The 16,553-nt window shown below is 51.5% G+C and overlaps 1 protein-coding gene across 2 annotated transcripts in view; it reads left to right on the top strand.

The window, feature by feature from the left end:
- Positions 1-16,553, top strand: part of MATN2 (matrilin 2) — a 166,542-nt gene that overhangs the window by 132,378 nt on the left and 17,611 nt on the right. For both annotated transcript variants that reach the window (XM_027973190.2, XM_027973189.2), the window contains exons 8-10: positions 266-388; positions 3,407-3,529; positions 3,754-3,876. In XM_027973190.2, coding sequence (XP_027828991.1) covers positions 266-388; positions 3,407-3,529; positions 3,754-3,876 — 369 coding nt within the window. The remainder of the gene's footprint in view (positions 1-265; positions 389-3,406; positions 3,530-3,753; positions 3,877-16,553) is intronic.

Raw genomic sequence — 16,553 nt, 5'->3', positions numbered from 1 at the left:
GTCAGGGTGGGCGGTTTCAATCAGTGTGCTTCTCCTAACCATTTCACCAGCGTTTTGGCCATCTATTGAGGAGGAGACCCCTGCTGGAGAGTGCAGAGGGACATACCCCAGGTGCCAGGTTCTCCCAAACAAGCTCATGCAGAACTGGAGCTGCCATCTGTGTCCCGTGGAGCACCTTCCTTACTGAATATTTGCTGGGAGGGGCCAACCTCAGCCCTGGGAGAAGCCCCAAGCCTGAAGGAATGTTTGCCCTTTCTCCCTTCAGGGATCAACTACTGCGCACTGAACAAGCCGGGCTGTGAGCACGAATGCATCAACACGGAGGAGGGCTACTACTGCCGCTGCCGCCGGGGCTACACCCTGGACCCCAATGGCAAGACCTGCAGCCGTGAGTGTCCCCGGGTCAGGGGCTCATGGGAGGGCCAGGTTCACACACAGGCCCCGGGGCTCAATAGCAGTCAGTCACTTCTGAAGCTCCTGGGTTTCCTATGAGCCTGATGGTCCAGCAGCCTTAACTTTCCTGGCCTCAGTTTCATCGTCTGTAAAATGGGACTACTCATGCTGCTTACCTCAGAGACTGGATTGTGAAGAGTGAAAGAATCAGCATGTAGAAAACACTTAGAAAAATGCTGCTAGACACATAATAAAAGCCCAGTAAATATTAACTAGGCTTCCCTGGTGGCACAGATGGTAAGGAATCTGCCTGCAATGCAGGAGTCCTGGGTTCGAGCTCTGAATCAGGAAGATCCCCTGGAGAAGGGAATGATTACCCACTCCAGTATTCTTGCCTGGAGAATTCCATGGACAGAGGAGCCTGGCGGGCTACAGTCCATGGGGTCGCAAAGAGTTGGACATGACTGAGCAACTAACACACACACAAATATTAGCTAATATTACCATTTGCTCTTGAGAGCCTTGATTAAGTCAGACCAGCCTGATTTCATCCAGACTCTGCCTCATACTAGAAATGTGACCCCAGGTAAGGTATTAAAGTTCTCCAAGCTTTGACTTTCCCATCCATTTAAAAAAGGGGAAGATGATAACAGCATTGATTTTCTGGAGTTGTTAAGGGGAATCATGAGGACTATTTCAACCTCTTAGCACAATGCTTGACACAAGGAAAACATACAATTAAAAATAAGAGCTCTTTGTTGCCACAGAGCCTGGGACAGGAACCAGAAAAGAGACAGACCTCAGAAGGCCCTTGGGCCACTGCAGACCTCATCTGAGGGCAAGCTGAGAAACATGGGACTTTTTATGAAGCGTTGTCTTCATTTTCTTGTGTAAGAGGTGAAACACAACTCGGTCTGGTGATGTCAACATGGAAACTTGCAGGATGTGCCAGCTGGATGGTTCCATCTCTTTTTTACGAGGCACAGTCTCCACTGGTCCAAGCCAGCAGGGGTGGGGCGCGTGACACGGCGGGGGACGCCCTGACCCTGGGGGGTGCCAGCGAGGGGCTTGGTGACACGGCTGGCACAGAAGGGGCCCTTTGTGTAGCTTTCCACCCAGCGAGCTGCACATCTGCTCCAGCTTTGGGGACAGAGATAGATTGTGAGTGAGAACAGTACAGCTGTTCAGTATTTGGACCCTCCACCGCCTGGAGGGGAAGCTTCACAGATGAAGTATTAGGTGCAGAGCAGTCCTCGGGAGACCTCGTGCCCCTTTCGGTCTTCAGAGGAAACAGAGTCCTCGATCGGGCTTTCGAAGCATCAGTCTCGGAAGTCAAAGCATTTTTGAACCAGAGAGTTGGCACTGCTCTGCACTTGCCTCTGGAAGTCTCTGAGTCCTTGTGAGAAGCCAGTGGTGAACAAGGGTCCTTCCGCTTGACGAGGAGACGCCCCGGTGAAGATGGATCTGTGTACAGCCTGCCTGCCTTCTCTTCCAGGAGCGTGGGGCCTGCCAGCTGACAGCTCTGACAGGCATCCCAGGGCAGGCTAGTCGTGACCTGGATGAGCCCACGTAGAGCCCCAGGGCCCGTGACCTGCCTCCCCCTCCCTGCACGCCTTGGAGCAGAAGAGATTGAGCCATCTTTTCTTTCTGGAATCTAGTAAGAAGGACCATCTAGTCGGCTTCAAAAAAGTATAAACCCAGCTATTTCTTCCTAGGGGTCCCCAGAGATAGCCTGGTAATCCTATTCTCCATGGGGGCTCAGGGAGCCCACAAACCATCACGATAGGAAGCCCTTATGAGGTGCTTGCTCCATGTAGGCGTGGCTGGGATCACTTCCCAAGTACTCACTCACTTTATCTGCACCAGATCCCAGTGAGGCATCAATATTCTTACCCCCATTTAAAGTCGGGGAAACAAGCGCAAGGAGATTAAGTTACGTTTCCCAGGATCACGTGACGGGTAAATGGTGAACTAAGATGTGAATAGAAGTCTCTGGCTCTTGAGATTTTGTGAATGTTTACAGTAGGCACAGCCACAGGTGGAATGTTCCAGAAGGCATAGTCCCAGGCCCTGTGGGAGTCAAAGAGGTCCACCCCATGGCCCTGCACAAGGCCTCCAGTGTCTCTCCAGTCTCCGGGTGTGCATTTTCTCCATCAAGGAAATCTGGGAGGCAGCCTGCAGGGCTGTCTGGTGGGAACCAGTTCACCGCAGCTGTGTGTCTGTTATCCTAGCTGGGCCAGCTGTGCAGGGCTCGGGTGCCAGGACTGGCCACACACGCAAGGCCTTGGCGTTGGTTTGTTTTCTGAATCTGGATGTCCTGGTTATGGGGGATAACAGCACTTTTTCTCTTTCAGATACAAAGGAACTATGCAGTTCTTTCTCCCCTAGCCATATACTTTGTAATGACAGGCATTCACAAAGTGATTATGCGTGCCAGCCACTGTCCTGAGGGTTTTAGGTGAATCCACTCTTCCCACCATGTTCCTAGAAAAAAGCGAGCCTCAACCCCATTTCTCAAGTCATGAGATGCTGGCAGAGAGGCCAAATGACCGCCCAGCAAGCATCTCACAGCTGGGAAGTCAGTAGGGGGAGGTGGGATTTGAGCCCAAATAGTGTGGCGTGGAGCCCTCCCCAATCCTGAGACAGGGCTGTCAGCCTCAGGGAGCCGGTGGGGTCCGCGGCTCCACCTTCCTGAACATGGTTCTCCTCTCTGTGCCATGGGGAGGGCACCTTCTCGCAGCGGTGCCCCCGGGGATTGCAGGTGATGCCCAGACCTGGCCCAGGTGCAGAGGGCTGCTGTCCTTACCGCCTTGGCTGGAGTCCCATGCACCTTACTCCTCAAAGAAATACGAAATAAAACCAGGCTGGTGGCACAGGAAGGAAACCATACACCTCTCTCTTTGGGGCATCAACGGAGTGAAACTGCCGGGCAGCCGCTCCCTGGGGAGGTGGTTTTGTTCTCTGATGCCCTCCTGGCTTACTTCAGGGGTTTTCCCTGTGTGGTCGCCCGCAGGGGTGGATCACTGCGCCGAGCAGGACCACGGCTGTGAGCAGCTGTGTCTCAACACGGAGGACTCGTTCGTGTGCCAGTGTTCGGAAGGCTTCCTCATCAACGACGACCTCAAGACCTGCTCGCGTGAGTGCCCTTCGTGCTTCTCTCACAGGGAAGAGCTTTGCCACCTGCGTGGAGAACGTGACGGCCGTAGGGGACGGCGGGCTCCCCTCTGTCCTCTGCTCGTTGCTCCGGGGGAGATGGTGGGGCTGTCCCCTGGGGACCGCGCGCCTTCCCGGGGCAGGAGGAGGAGGGTTAGGGGGGCACACAGGTCCGTGATCTGATTCCCTGGCTGTGGGATTTTGCAGGAGTGGATTACTGCTTGCTGAGCCACCACGGTTGCGAGTACTCCTGCGTCAACACGGACAGATCCTTCGTCTGCGAATGTCCCGAGGGACACATGCTCCGGAGTGACGGCAAGACCTGTGCCAGTGAGTGTTGTGACGTCGGAAGAGGGGGACCCGGCACGGGCGATCGTGGGTAGGGGGTGCCGAGGACAGTGACCACGGGTGGGTCTGCCCCTCCCCGACCCCGGGTTCATGGCTGAACGTGTGCGAAAGCCCCCTCCCAGCGATGTCAGCCTCGGTGGCTGCCGCTTTCCTGCCCCAAGACGGCTTCTGCCTCTTCCTTCCCGGCCCGTGGTCATTTCTGAGCGGGCATGAGTTATAGTGAAGTAGATGCCTTCCTGACTGCGGACTTTCGGCTGCGCTGCCCGCTGAGCGCGTGCTTTCTCTGGGTCTCAACCTCAGCAGAATCCTCACCTTCAGACCAAGTGAAAAGCCTAGTGACCAGCTGTTACGGGGTGGGTTCAGACTCTGGACTCTTGTGACTCCAAAGTCATTTCTGCGAGAAGGGGAGGCTCCTGAGAACCCCGTCCCCTCCCCCAATCCAGATAATTTGGCAGCAGATGGGTGGGGGGTTCGGTGAGGTTGGCAGTGAAGTTCCCTGGGGACATATTTCCCGGCAGCTGGTCCCAATTCCTGTCTCCATTACTTTAAAAAAAAAAAAGCTCCCAGATGCCCTCCTCTTCACTGAAGGGTGCTATGTTTTCTGCCTTGCAGTCCTGTTTCCAAGCGGACAAAGATTAAGACTTAAAAATAGTCATTTTGAGAGAAGGGGTCAAAAGTGGAGGAACAGGATTGCCATGTACCTTGCGGGTCCTGCTAGTCTTTCCATAGGACCAGGTTCCCTGACCACTGATAGAACTGTGGTCACAACCTAACATGTCCACCTTTTTATGTCATCTGTTCACTTGGGCAGGTGCCCTGATTGCATAGCTGGGTGTGCCTCTCTAACTCCGCCGGCTGTGAGAAAAGGTTTCCCCCGTTTGGGATGGAGTCTTGAGTTTTATGGCTTGCTTGTGGCTGCCTGCCCGGCTGTCCTGGCCAGCACAGCCAGCACAGGGAGGAGCTGGACATCAGGGTGCAGAAAGGGTGGGTGTGTGGAATTGCATGTACATTTGACTGCATGCCAAGGCCAGAAGCCTGCTTTTTAGCTGACTTATTTTAATTCTCATCATCTTAGATTATCCATGCATTTGTTTGGACCTCCCCATTGCTGTGATAACCAAGACCTGACTATAAGATAATTGCAGGACATCTAAGAAATTTTCATGACCCTTCCAAACAAATGCTGCCCCTCTTCCTTACAATTGCGTGTCCCACTCCCTTCTTCGAGCCACATCTGTTATGGCCACTGACACTTTCAAATATCCATCTTCTCATTTATAGGGCTTGTAGCTAATGATACAGTGATATCATCCATTTGGGTAAATGTGCAACAATACCATTAGAAGTGAATTTTGATATGTATTTGTTCATTATATATGGTGTGTCTACGTGAGATGGTCAGATGAGTTAGAATTATCCTATCCTTGGGCAATGGTTGGAGAAGGCAGTGGCAACCGACTCTAGTACCCTTGCCTGGAAAATCCAATGGACGAAGGTACCTGGTAGGCTGCAGTCCATGGGGTCGCTAAGAGTCGGACACGACTGAGCGACTTCACTTTCACTTTTCACTTTCATGCATTGGAAGAGGAAATGGCAACCCACTCCAGTGTTCTTGCCTGGAGAATCCCAGGGACAGGGGAGCCTGGTGGGCTGCCGTCTCTGGGGTCATACAGAGTCAGACACGACTGAAGCGACTTAGCAGCAGCAACAGCAGCAGGCAGTGGTTGGAGTAGGAAATGGTGAAAGAAAGTGAGTCACTCAGTCATGTCCGACTCTTTCCAAACCCATGGACTGTAGCCTACCAGGCTCCTCCGTCCATGGGATTTTCTAGGCAAGAGTACTGGAGTGTGTTGCCATTTCCTTCTCCAGGGGATCTTCCCAGCCTGGGGATCAAACCTGGGTCTCCTGCATTGTAGGCAGACACTTTACCGTCTGAGCCACCAGAGAAGTCAGGGCCCCTTGATAGCTCAGTTGGAAAAGGAAATGGTAATCCACTCTAACACTCTTGCCTGGGAAATCCCATGGACAGAGGAGCCTGGAGGGCTGTAGTCCATGGAGTTGCAGAGTCAGACATGACTGAGCGCACACACAGACAATGGTGGTATTTGTAAGAGATGCATTTGACCCGCGTTCTGACACATATCTGTTGAGCTTGTCCCCTATTTGAAGCCTGTGTCTGCCCCGGGTTGATTCTGTCTAGCTGCTTTGTTCTGTAATCATGGGCTGTGTTTTCAGTGTGGCCACAGTAAACTGGGGTTGGGAATGTGTGTTTCCCAGCTCTGTACCAAATCACAAAGAGCCTGACACCATGACTGCATCTTTTTTGAAATCATGCTGGGCTGTGGGTGGGGAGCCTGTTGGAGTTCAGCCAGGCCTGCTCAGCAGATATGGGTATCCTTGGCCCTTCATAAAGGCAGCCTCCACTTACCGCCTTGATAGCAGGTGGCCTGAAGAATACTCCGCTCACTTTCTGGAAGGTTCTTGGAAGCATGGTGAGCAGGCGCAGTTTCCCAGGGCCCTGGAAGGAATGGACCCTGTTATTCTCACAGCCCTGCAGGCACCTTGGGCTTTCTGGCCTCTGGAGTGACCCCACCCTCCCTTCCTCTTGGTCCCCTGACCCCAAAGCTGAGATCACCCCTTGGAGGGTTGTTCCACAACCCTTAATGGGGTTGAGGTGGGGAGGGAAATCAGGGGGTCTCTCCTGCAAGCTGCAGCTGAGAAGACTCCTCCCATCTCTACCTCCTGGAAATTTCTGAAATAAACCTACTTCAAGCCCATCTCAGCATCAGGAAAGACTCGCTAGTCTAGATGTGCATGGAGCACACAGCCCACAGGCCTGCGAGCTTCTGGAGGTTAGAGACCCTTACTCAGAGACTGAGTTCCAGGCCTTACCCACAGGAAATACTCCATAAAGTTCAACGAATGTTGAGTGAATGGGCAGAGACCACCTGTGTTTTCATCCTGTGGCACCTGGCACAGGGTCCATCTTCTGTTCCAGACCCTTCAGTGGACCTTGACTTGGCAGGTGGCAGAGAGCACCTTCCTCCATCTCCTGAGCCCCACCCAGGTCTTCTTCCCCGTTCCCTCCGGTTCTTCAAAGGAGGCAGCTCCCCTCTTCTCTGAGCAGGGCCTGAACCTCCAGCCCAGCCTGTCTCCACTTAGGACAACTTCCATATCCCACCTCTGCTGGCAGAAACCCAGCCCAGGGCCAGCATCACCTCCACGGGGAACTTCCTGCCCTCCTGGCCTGCTGGGAGCATCTCTGCTCCACCTGCTGCAGTGAGACCCCATCAGGACCCTTCCCTGTGGCCATCTGTGCACAGATCTAGAATCAGCATGGCAGAGCAGAAAGAACACTGAACTAAGAGCCCGATGAGTGGGCTTAAATCTTGGGAGGGAACTGACCTCTCTGGATCTGACTGCATGCATGCTAAGTTTCTAAAGTCGTGTCTGACTCTGTGACCCTCTGGGTTATAACCTGCCAGGCTCCTCTGTCTATGGGATTTTCCAGGCAAGAATACTGGAGTGGATTGCCATGCCCTCCTCCAGGGGATCTTCCTGACCCAGGGACCAAACCCACATTTCTTAGGTCTCTTGCCTGCATCTGACTGTTCACCTATAAACTGGGAATGATCATTTATGCCTCCTTCTCAGGGTCACTTTGTGGCACAGGGAAAGACGTTCACTGAAGTGCTTGGGAAACTTGTAAATTGCCATAAACCTGAAGGTACTCTTGTTGAAATCTTACTTCCCACTGTTAGACGGCCCCACACTAGGAGAGGGCTAAGGTAGCCTGGAAACCCACTCCTGGTAGGCCTGGCCTGCCCTCCATGTGGTGACTAGCTGGGAGGAGTCAGACTCAAGAGCCCAGGCGCTACCTTCCTCTAGCAAGTGGCTGGTGCTGATACAGATCTGAGTGACAAGCATAGAGCACTGGGCATTTCAGCTGGGGATACTCCTACACTGGCCACCAGAGGCGGGTGTGCAAAGGCTTTTTCCTACCTGAGGCCTCCTGACTTTGACGGACCTAAGCAACCCTGAGCAAGACAAGAGCAGTGTGTTACTGTATTTAGGCAGTATCAAAAACTGCATGCTTGGTGACTTAACAGCCAAAATGCAATTATCTGCAGTTCTGGAGGCTGGACGTCCAAGATCAAGATGCCAGTGTGGTCAGCTCTGGTGAGAACCCTCCTCTGAGCTTGCAGATGTCTGCCTTCCTGCTGTGCCCTCCCATCATACACAGACACACACATAGAGAATATGCTCTCTTGTTGTCTCTTGTTAGAAGGGCACTAATCCCATCGTGGGGGTCCCATGCTCATAACCTCATCTAACCCTAGTCACCTCCCAAAGGCCCCACCTCCAAATACCAGCACATTGAGGGTTTGGGCTTCAACTCGGAATTTGAGGAGAACACAATTCAGTCCATCACAGAGACTGCAGAGAAAAGACCACTTTATCCTCATGTATTTACATTAGAGGTTGAAAGGAACAGAAGGAAACTTGGAGATCTTTTCTTTCTTTTGTGGCATGGGGAGAAAACTGATGCCGCCCAGGCTGACCCTGGGGGTCGACAACAGAGTCGGGGCTAAGACTGGGGTCCCCTGACTTCAGAATCTCTTACCCGGGGTGACCTCTAAAAATATGTCTCAGTTGAGCTGCTTCTGGTTTGTCTGAGGAAAAAAAAAAAAACAAAACCTACACAGAGTTAGCAAATGAATGGCTGCTGCTAGATTTATTATTTTTTTAAATGCCAGCAAATGGTGTAATTCTGTCTCTCAGCCTTGGTCACCCTCTTGGCAGGCGGCCACTGTGGCTTTCTCCCTCTGGGGTTGGGGTTGGTTTTATTAACCTCCTACGTGGAGCCCCAGACACAGAATTGCTGTCTGTCATCACCACAGAGGTGTGAGTCCTCGGAACACATTACCCCATGATTGCTGCACCACAGCCCGTGCATGAGTCACCAGATGTGGAATCCAGATGTGAGGAACAGACTGTATCAGTGTGTGGGGCTGTGAGACTCAGGCCCTAAAACCTGTGCTATGTCCTAAAGCGTCTGCTCGGCTTGATCACGAGTGGTGCAGACCCCCTTCATGATAAGGCTTTAATTAATATGTAGACCTGCCTTCTGACATGTTTTTTGTTTTTTTTTTTTAAAAAGAGGATCCTTCTCTAAAGGGAAGATGTTTCATTCTTGCATCCTGAGATCTCTGCTAAGTCCTTACACCCACGTCACATGAAGTGGTGGTTCCGTCTGTACTCACTCTCGTCTCTGGATTCGAGTCTAGGTACTTCTGGCTCACTGATGCTCAGTTTCCACGAAGCACTTCCTGTGGACCTGTGTTGTGCTGGTCATCTTGTGCTGACCCTGGGCCACTGTGGGGTTGATGCAGGTTCAGTTTCTGCCCTGAGAGAGTTTAAAATTTCTCGAGGAAGAAGGATATTAAGGATGGATCTTCCATTCTGTGTGATGAGAGTTATGATGGGGGAAGGAGAGGTGTCATGGGGCATCTGGCAGGGGGACCCTCACCTGGTCCAGAGGAAGTCTTCCTGAGAAAGAGGTGTTTGATCTGACCTTTAGAGACTGATGGAGGGAGCTATGCAGAGACGGAGGGTGTTATGGACTGAATATTTGTGCCCCCACCTCCAAATTCATATGTTGAAAGTCTAACCGTGGAAGGTGATGGTGTTAGGAGGCAAGGCTGTTAGGAAGTGATTAGGTCATGAGGATGGAGCCTGCGTGAATGAGATCCCTGCCCACAGAGCTCTCCAGTCCCTTCTGCCATGTAAGGATACAAGAAGTCTGTGACCTAGAAGAGGGCTCTCACCCAACCTTGCTGACATCCTGACCTCAGACTTCCAGCTTCCAGAACTGTGAACAATACATTTCTGTTGTTTATAAGCTAGCTACTCAGTCTGAAGTGTTTTGTTAGAGCAGCCCCAAAGGGCTAAAATGGAGGGGGTGGTCTTCCTAGGCACAGGAAATAGAACATGCCAGCCAGGGTCCAGAGAGTGAACTGAAAGAAGCTGAGGGTACGGAGTACTAAGTACTGAGTACTAAGTATTGAGTACTGAGTAGTAAGTACCGAGTGCTGAGTTGAGAGGAGACTGGAGAGATGTGAGCCTGGAGGAGCCACTGAGACAGACCACTGCAGCATTTAGAGTTACATTATGCTATTTGGAGGTTCAGCTTCCCTTGAGAAAACTGTTTTAGTTTGCCTTCTGAGAATCTATCAGCCTATCTGAGCAGCCTCTGCTGAGTCTGCTGGGTGAGGATGACCCCTGGACCACAGAGGTGACAGACCTGTGATCTAATCACACCTCTGCCCCCAGCACGGCTGAGACTAATCATCTCTGCAGGGCAAGGGGCTTTGGGAAAGTCACGCCCGCTCTGTGTCCTTCAGTTTCTGTGACTTTAAAGGAAGGTGTTGGATCAGTTCGTCCCCAGGGTCCCTTCCAGCCTGAGAATGAGGGTAGAGGCTGGCAGGGTAAGGGCTCCATAAACACTCACTGAATGAATGAACTCTTGTCGGAGTGCCCACCATTCTCCCCAGGCTGAAGGCCCCCTGTAATCGTGAGTCAGGGATGTTGGCTCTCTTTGCCTGTTAGGGAACCACTGACATGCTTTCCCAGCAGGGAGTACCCTTAGCTCCAGAGAGATGCTGACTCCAAGCTGGTTTCCAGACTTGGTGACTGAAAGGCAGCTGAAAGCCTGTGGTCGGGGAGTTAGCTAGAGTACAACTTTGGCCTTCTCTAATTTACCATATGTGGTTCTTTAATTATGAGTGACAGGAATGTCCCTGATGTGCAGAAACTGGACGTTTTGCTGAACAAATGCGAATCGCACTCTGCAAGGCTGGAAGGAGGGAGAGAAAGGGGAGCCCTGCTGACCGCCACCATCCACACGGCGTGGGTTCTCATTTAAAACTCTCGTGACCCTTGGTTTTCAGAGTAGAAAGCTGAGGAAATGTTTCCTTTAACTCAGCAGGCATTTGCTGAGGACCTGCTGTGGAGGCCAGGCATTAAGTTAGGAGCTGGGAGACGCAGCAGAGGAGGGCAGGTGCAGCCCGTGGTCCCCTGGAGGTCAGAGCCCGTGTAAGTGTCGTCCAGTGAGGAGGCGGGCATAGGTCCAGAGCAACTAGTAAGTGTTTGGTGATAGCTGTGATGCTGGGCTTTCCTATAGCTCAGATGGTAAAGAATCTGCCTGCAGTGCAGGAGACCTAGGTTTGATTCCCTGGGTCAGGAAGATCCCCTGGAGAAGGGAATGGCAACCCACTCAAGTATTCTTGTCTGGAGAATCCCATGGATAGAGGAGCCTGGTGGGCTACAGTCCACGGGGTCGCAAAGAGTCAGACATGACTGAGTGACTAATACTACTGCTGCTAGCTGTGACATTACCAGAGGGAGCAGGGGCCTGGGACTGAGCAGCTCTGTGCAGGGAGGTCCCAGAAGACACCTAGAGGAGGTGGAGGCAGCAGATCATCGGCTGGGCAGAGCCCTGTAGGGGGAGGGCTTCGGGCTTGGCGGGCTTCCCTGGTGACTCAACTAGTAAAGAATCCCTCTGCAGTGCAGGAGACCCCAGTTGGATTCCTGGGTCAGGAAGATCCACTGGAGAAGGGATAGGCTGCCCACTCCAGTATTCTTGGGCTTTGCTAGTGTCTCAGCTGGTAAAGAATCTGCCTGCGATGCAGGAGACCCGAGGGTTTGGTCCCTGGGTTAGGAAGATCCCCTGGAGGAAGGGAAAAGCTTCCCACTCCAGTATTCTGACCTGGAGAATTCCATGGACTATAGTCCATGGAGGTTGCAAAGAGTCGGACACGACTGAGCTCCTTTCACTTTCTGGCTTGGTCCTGAGATACTGAAAGAAAGTACTCAGAGGTGGGGGGAGCGTGGCTGAGATGAGGCAGCGGGCAGGTCCTGCGAACCTCACCAGTGAGTCCTAGCCAGACTCTCAGGAGGCACTAAAGGGTGTCAGGCAGACGGAGGGAGGGATGTCTGCAAGCACGCTTTAGAAGAGCACTCTGGCTGAGTCCAGGAGAGTGGGCTGCAGGGGGTGAAGCAGGCCTGTGAAGACCTAGTTGGTAGGTAGAGTAACAGCCCAGGAGAAGGATGATGGCAGGTGGTTCATGATGCTGGAGGAGTGGCATCACCCCTCTGGACACTTGGGAAGGTCTCTGAACCTACGTTCTGGGTCCCACGCTTGCATCTTACTACTGGCAGTTTGTTGGTGTCATCCGTGGGGCTTTATAAAACGTCCCTGGACCTCCCGAAATAGAGATTATTTTACGTTGACTGATGCAACCTCCTTGCAGGACAATTTGAAAAATATTTATCTGGGGGTAAATGTTCCTACCCTTTAGTGAGGCAGTCCTACTTCTAGATGTTTATCTTTCGGACTTGCTTTCCCGTTGTATGCAAAACTACAGGCACACGAGTATCCCCTGCAGTAACAATTGTAACTGCAAAGCCTAGGAACCACCTCAGTGCGCTTCCAATAAGAAACTGGTTAAATGAATCACGGTGCTGCCTTTAAAAAATAATGACGTAGGGTGTCAAAGGTGAGAGAGAAGGGTACTTGTATAAGATTTTTTTGTCTGTTTAAATCTGATTTTATTTGTAGAATGTTAAAAGGTATACATAGTTTAAAAATCAAAACAATATGAAAAGACGTGCATTAAGGAGTTTGGCTCCCACTCTTGCCCACCCTTCCATCCCCCTGCCTCCCTCTGATTCCCAGGTAACAGGTGGTGGGCAGCCTCCATCCAGGGCAGCCCCTCCTGGATTCACACATGTGTGTTCCTTCCCTCCTTCACTGTCCGCCTGCGTGACCGACAGCATATGGAAAGAGCGGTGCTGTGTCACGTCTCCAGTGAAGTTATCAGACACTGTGGCTGCTTTCTGCGAGCTCTCTCTGGCTTCTTGAAGTCGTGTTGGCTTCACTCTAAGGGAAGCTGTGTTGGGAGCAGCCCTGTGGAGAGGCCCACATGTTGAGGGACTGAAGCCTTCGGTCAACCGCCAGGGAGGAACTGAGGCCAGTGCACACACCACTGAGCTCAGAAGCAGATCCTCCAGCTCGAGTGGAACCTTGGGATCAATGCAGCCCCCAGGGGACCAGCTTGACTGCAGCCTCACAAGACACTCTGAGCCAGAACCTCCCAGCTGAGCCACGGCTGGCTTCCAGGCCCTCAGAAACTGTGTGACATCACACATGTTGCCTTAAGCTGCTAAGTGTTGGCATACCTTGATTCACAGCAACGGATAGCTGCTGCTGCTGCTGCTGCTGCTGCTGCTGCTGCTGCTGCTGCTGCTGCTAAGTCGCTTCAGTCGTGTCCGATTCTGTGCGACCCCAGAGACGGCAGCCCACCAGGCTCCCCCGTCCCTGGGATTCTCCAGGCAAGAACACTGGAGTGGGTTGCCATTTCCTTCTCCAGTGCATGAAAGTGAAAAGTGAAAGTGAAGTCGCTCAGTTATGTCCGACTCCTAGCAACCCCATGAAGTGCAGCCCACCAGGCTTCTCTGTCCATGGGACTTGCCAGGCAAGAGTACTGGAGTGGGGTGCCATTGCCTTCTCTACAATGGATAGCTAACATTCCATTTTATTTCCATTCTGTTCCTGTTTCTTTGGGGCTTCCCTGGTGGCTCAGCTGGTAAAGAATCCACCTGCAATGCCGGAGACCTGGGTTCGACCCCTGGTTTGGAAGGATCTCTTGGAGAAAGGAACGGCTACCCACTCCAATATTCTGGGCTGGAGAATTTCATGGACTGTATAGTCCATGGGATCACAAAGGGTCGGACACGACTGAGCGATTTTCACTTTCACTTTTCTTTATATGAATAAAAGCCAATACAAATATCTGTTTATATTTTTCCCATTTCCTTAGGCACACACAAAACGGTGCACTATGTACCACATTCTATGCCTTTTTTTCTTCACTCAATGATATTTATTGGAGATTTCTTCAAACCATTACATAAACAACTTCCTTATTTTATTTACAGCTGCTTAGCGTCTCATTGGGATTTCCCTGGTAGCTCAGCTGGTAAAGAATCTGCTTGCAATGCAGGAGACCCTGGTTCAGTTCCTGGGTCAAGAAGATCCCTTGGAGAAGGATAGGCTACCCACTCCAGTATTCTTGGGTTTCCCTGGTGGCTCAGCTGGTAAAGAATCTACCTGCAATGCAGGAGACCCTGGCTCAGTTCCTGGGTCGAGAAGGTCCCTTGGAGAAGGGATGGGCTACCCACTCCAGTATTCTTGGGCTTCCCTGGTGGCTCAATTGGTAAAGAATCTGCCTGCACTGCAGGAGACCTGGGTTCGATCCCTGGGTTGGGAAGATCCCCTGGAGGAGGGGCATGGCAACCCACTCCAATATTCTTGCCTGGAGAATCCCCATGGACAGAGGAAGCTGGCGGGCTGCAGTCCATGGGGTCACAAAGAGTCAAACATGACTGAGTGACTAAGCACAGCGTCTCATTGTGTAGAATATTTGTTCAGCTTGTCTCCTGAGTAGTCGTGGACATCTGGATTGTTTCCCACTTTTCATTATTACAAGCGATGCTGCTGTGAATGACTTGAAAGTATATCTCTTCATATGGTGCCCGGGTATCTGCAGGAGAGGATCCCAGAAGTGAAGCTGCCAGGTCAAAGGTACCTTTTGTACTTTAGGCAGATACCGCCAGATACCCCCTCCAAAGGGGACATCTCCCCTTAGTATGTTTGAATTTTGAATCATGGGCCCGTTTTGCCTTTCAAATAATCTCTGCAGGTGACTGGTGTTCCCCTGAGATGGAGAACCATTGCTCTAGTCTCTTGATCAGATGCCCTGAGCGGGTAAGAAGGGAAAAGTTAAAAACTCAAATTCTCTACATGCTTTTAAAGCATGCACACAACAAAATTTCCAAGCAGCTATTAGTACAAAAGCCCAGGAGAGCTCAGAGGCTGGGCTGGGAGCTCCCAGGATCGTCTGCAGCCAATGGTGAGGATGCCCCCTGAGAACAGTGCTTTCAGGCTCAGCAGGCTCCCGAGAGAGGAAAGCAGTGCCCCTCTGCCAAGTACAGACTTGTCCTGAAAGAGCCTGGGGGGCCAATGACCTTTCAGGATCCTTGTGGAAAGACTCAATCACTCTTCAAAGCTGCAGCCTGAGATGAAGCTACAGAGACAGGACAGGGCATGGGGGATGCTCCAGAAAGAAGGGGCGTGCTCAGGGGGGCCTGTCTGCATTATGGCTTGACAAGGCTGGCCTGAAAGAGTTATAGCTATTTTATTACATTGGAAAATGGAGTATTCTTAATATAAATTCATGGTGAAGAAAAAAAACCGCTCACCTCCACAGCCAGCCAGCTGTCTGTATTATGGATCACTCAATTGTATTTCCACTCAACACTACGTGAGGGATTACCCCAAGCCATCGAGAAATGTTCTGCATCAATAATGAGTCTAGATTGTGCCCGGAGAAGTAAGTCATGTTCCGAGCAAAGAGCAAGGGCCAGCTCTGCTTTGACTCTCGTCTGCAGTTATAATTTCAGTTGATGCAACGCTTTCCCACTGTTCAGATTTTGGCGGCCCTTCTGCCCAAACGAAGACAAAATTCCCTTCATGTTTGGAAGCTTACTTTAGAGTATAGCAACGCAGTGTAGCTGAGGAAAACATGGTATTTATTATCAGAAGATTACATTTTTAATCTGGTGCTGTCACTTATTAGCAACTGATGTTGGCAAGCCATTAATCTTCCCAAAGCATAGTTTCCCTGGCTGGTAAATGAGAATAACAACAGCTGCTTTAATTAACCCATAGGGTAGTTCTCAAGACTCCCCTCCAATAAAAATACTGCAAAAATGCCTTAGAAAAAAGTGTATGGTCTGTGCCTGGCTATAAAAGTGATTATGCGCTTTGGAGCATTCATTTTAAAACCTCACTTCAAAGCCACCGTAGAAATTCTGCTCCATCTGAAATGATGGTGTTGACTCTCAGAATTATGTTTGGTTCTTAGAAAAAGTCCCTTTCCATCTGTCCTCAGTATCAGGCTTTAACATATCAGCCTGGATTTTACAGCCTGCTGTCACAGAAGCTGCCCCAGCCCCGTCTATGGCGATGCCATTCTTCAGTGGCTCAGCCCTAGGACCTCAGGGTCACCCATGACTCTTCTGTCATATCCATGTGAAGATGGACTCTTTGTACTAACCCATCAACAAAGCTTGCAGGCTCTGCCTTCAAAGTCCAGCCGCAGTCTGACCCTCTTACCCACCTGTCTGGGCCACCAGTGCAGTGGCTCTCTTCCCACTCTCCTTGCTCCAGCCTTACCCATGGCCCTTTCTGTGCACGGTGGTCCTTTAAGGAAAAAGTCAGTTCATGTCACTCCACTGCTCAGAACCCTCCAGTGACCCCTTCTGACTTAGATGCAACCACCGCGTGTGACCCCTTCTGACTTAGATGCAACCACCGCGTGTGACTCCCACGATGTCTGTCCTGGCTCATCGCCTGCCTGGTCCCCTGATCTCCTTCCCTTTCCTGAAACCAGCCGCACCCGCTCCTGCCACTGTTTGCGGATGCTGTACTTCCTTGGGTGTCATTCTTTTCAAGCACCGCGCATTCACTCGTCTCTTTCTCCAGGGCTCTGCTCAGTGTCACCTTCTCTGACATGGCATGGAAAAGAATAAGCCCT

Source organism: Ovis aries, chromosome 9 (assembly GCF_016772045.2).
Source record: "Ovis aries strain OAR_USU_Benz2616 breed Rambouillet chromosome 9, ARS-UI_Ramb_v3.0, whole genome shotgun sequence".
Lineage (NCBI taxonomy): Eukaryota > Metazoa > Chordata > Mammalia > Artiodactyla > Bovidae > Ovis > Ovis aries.
This window is presented reverse-complemented; position numbering and strand designations above follow the sequence as displayed.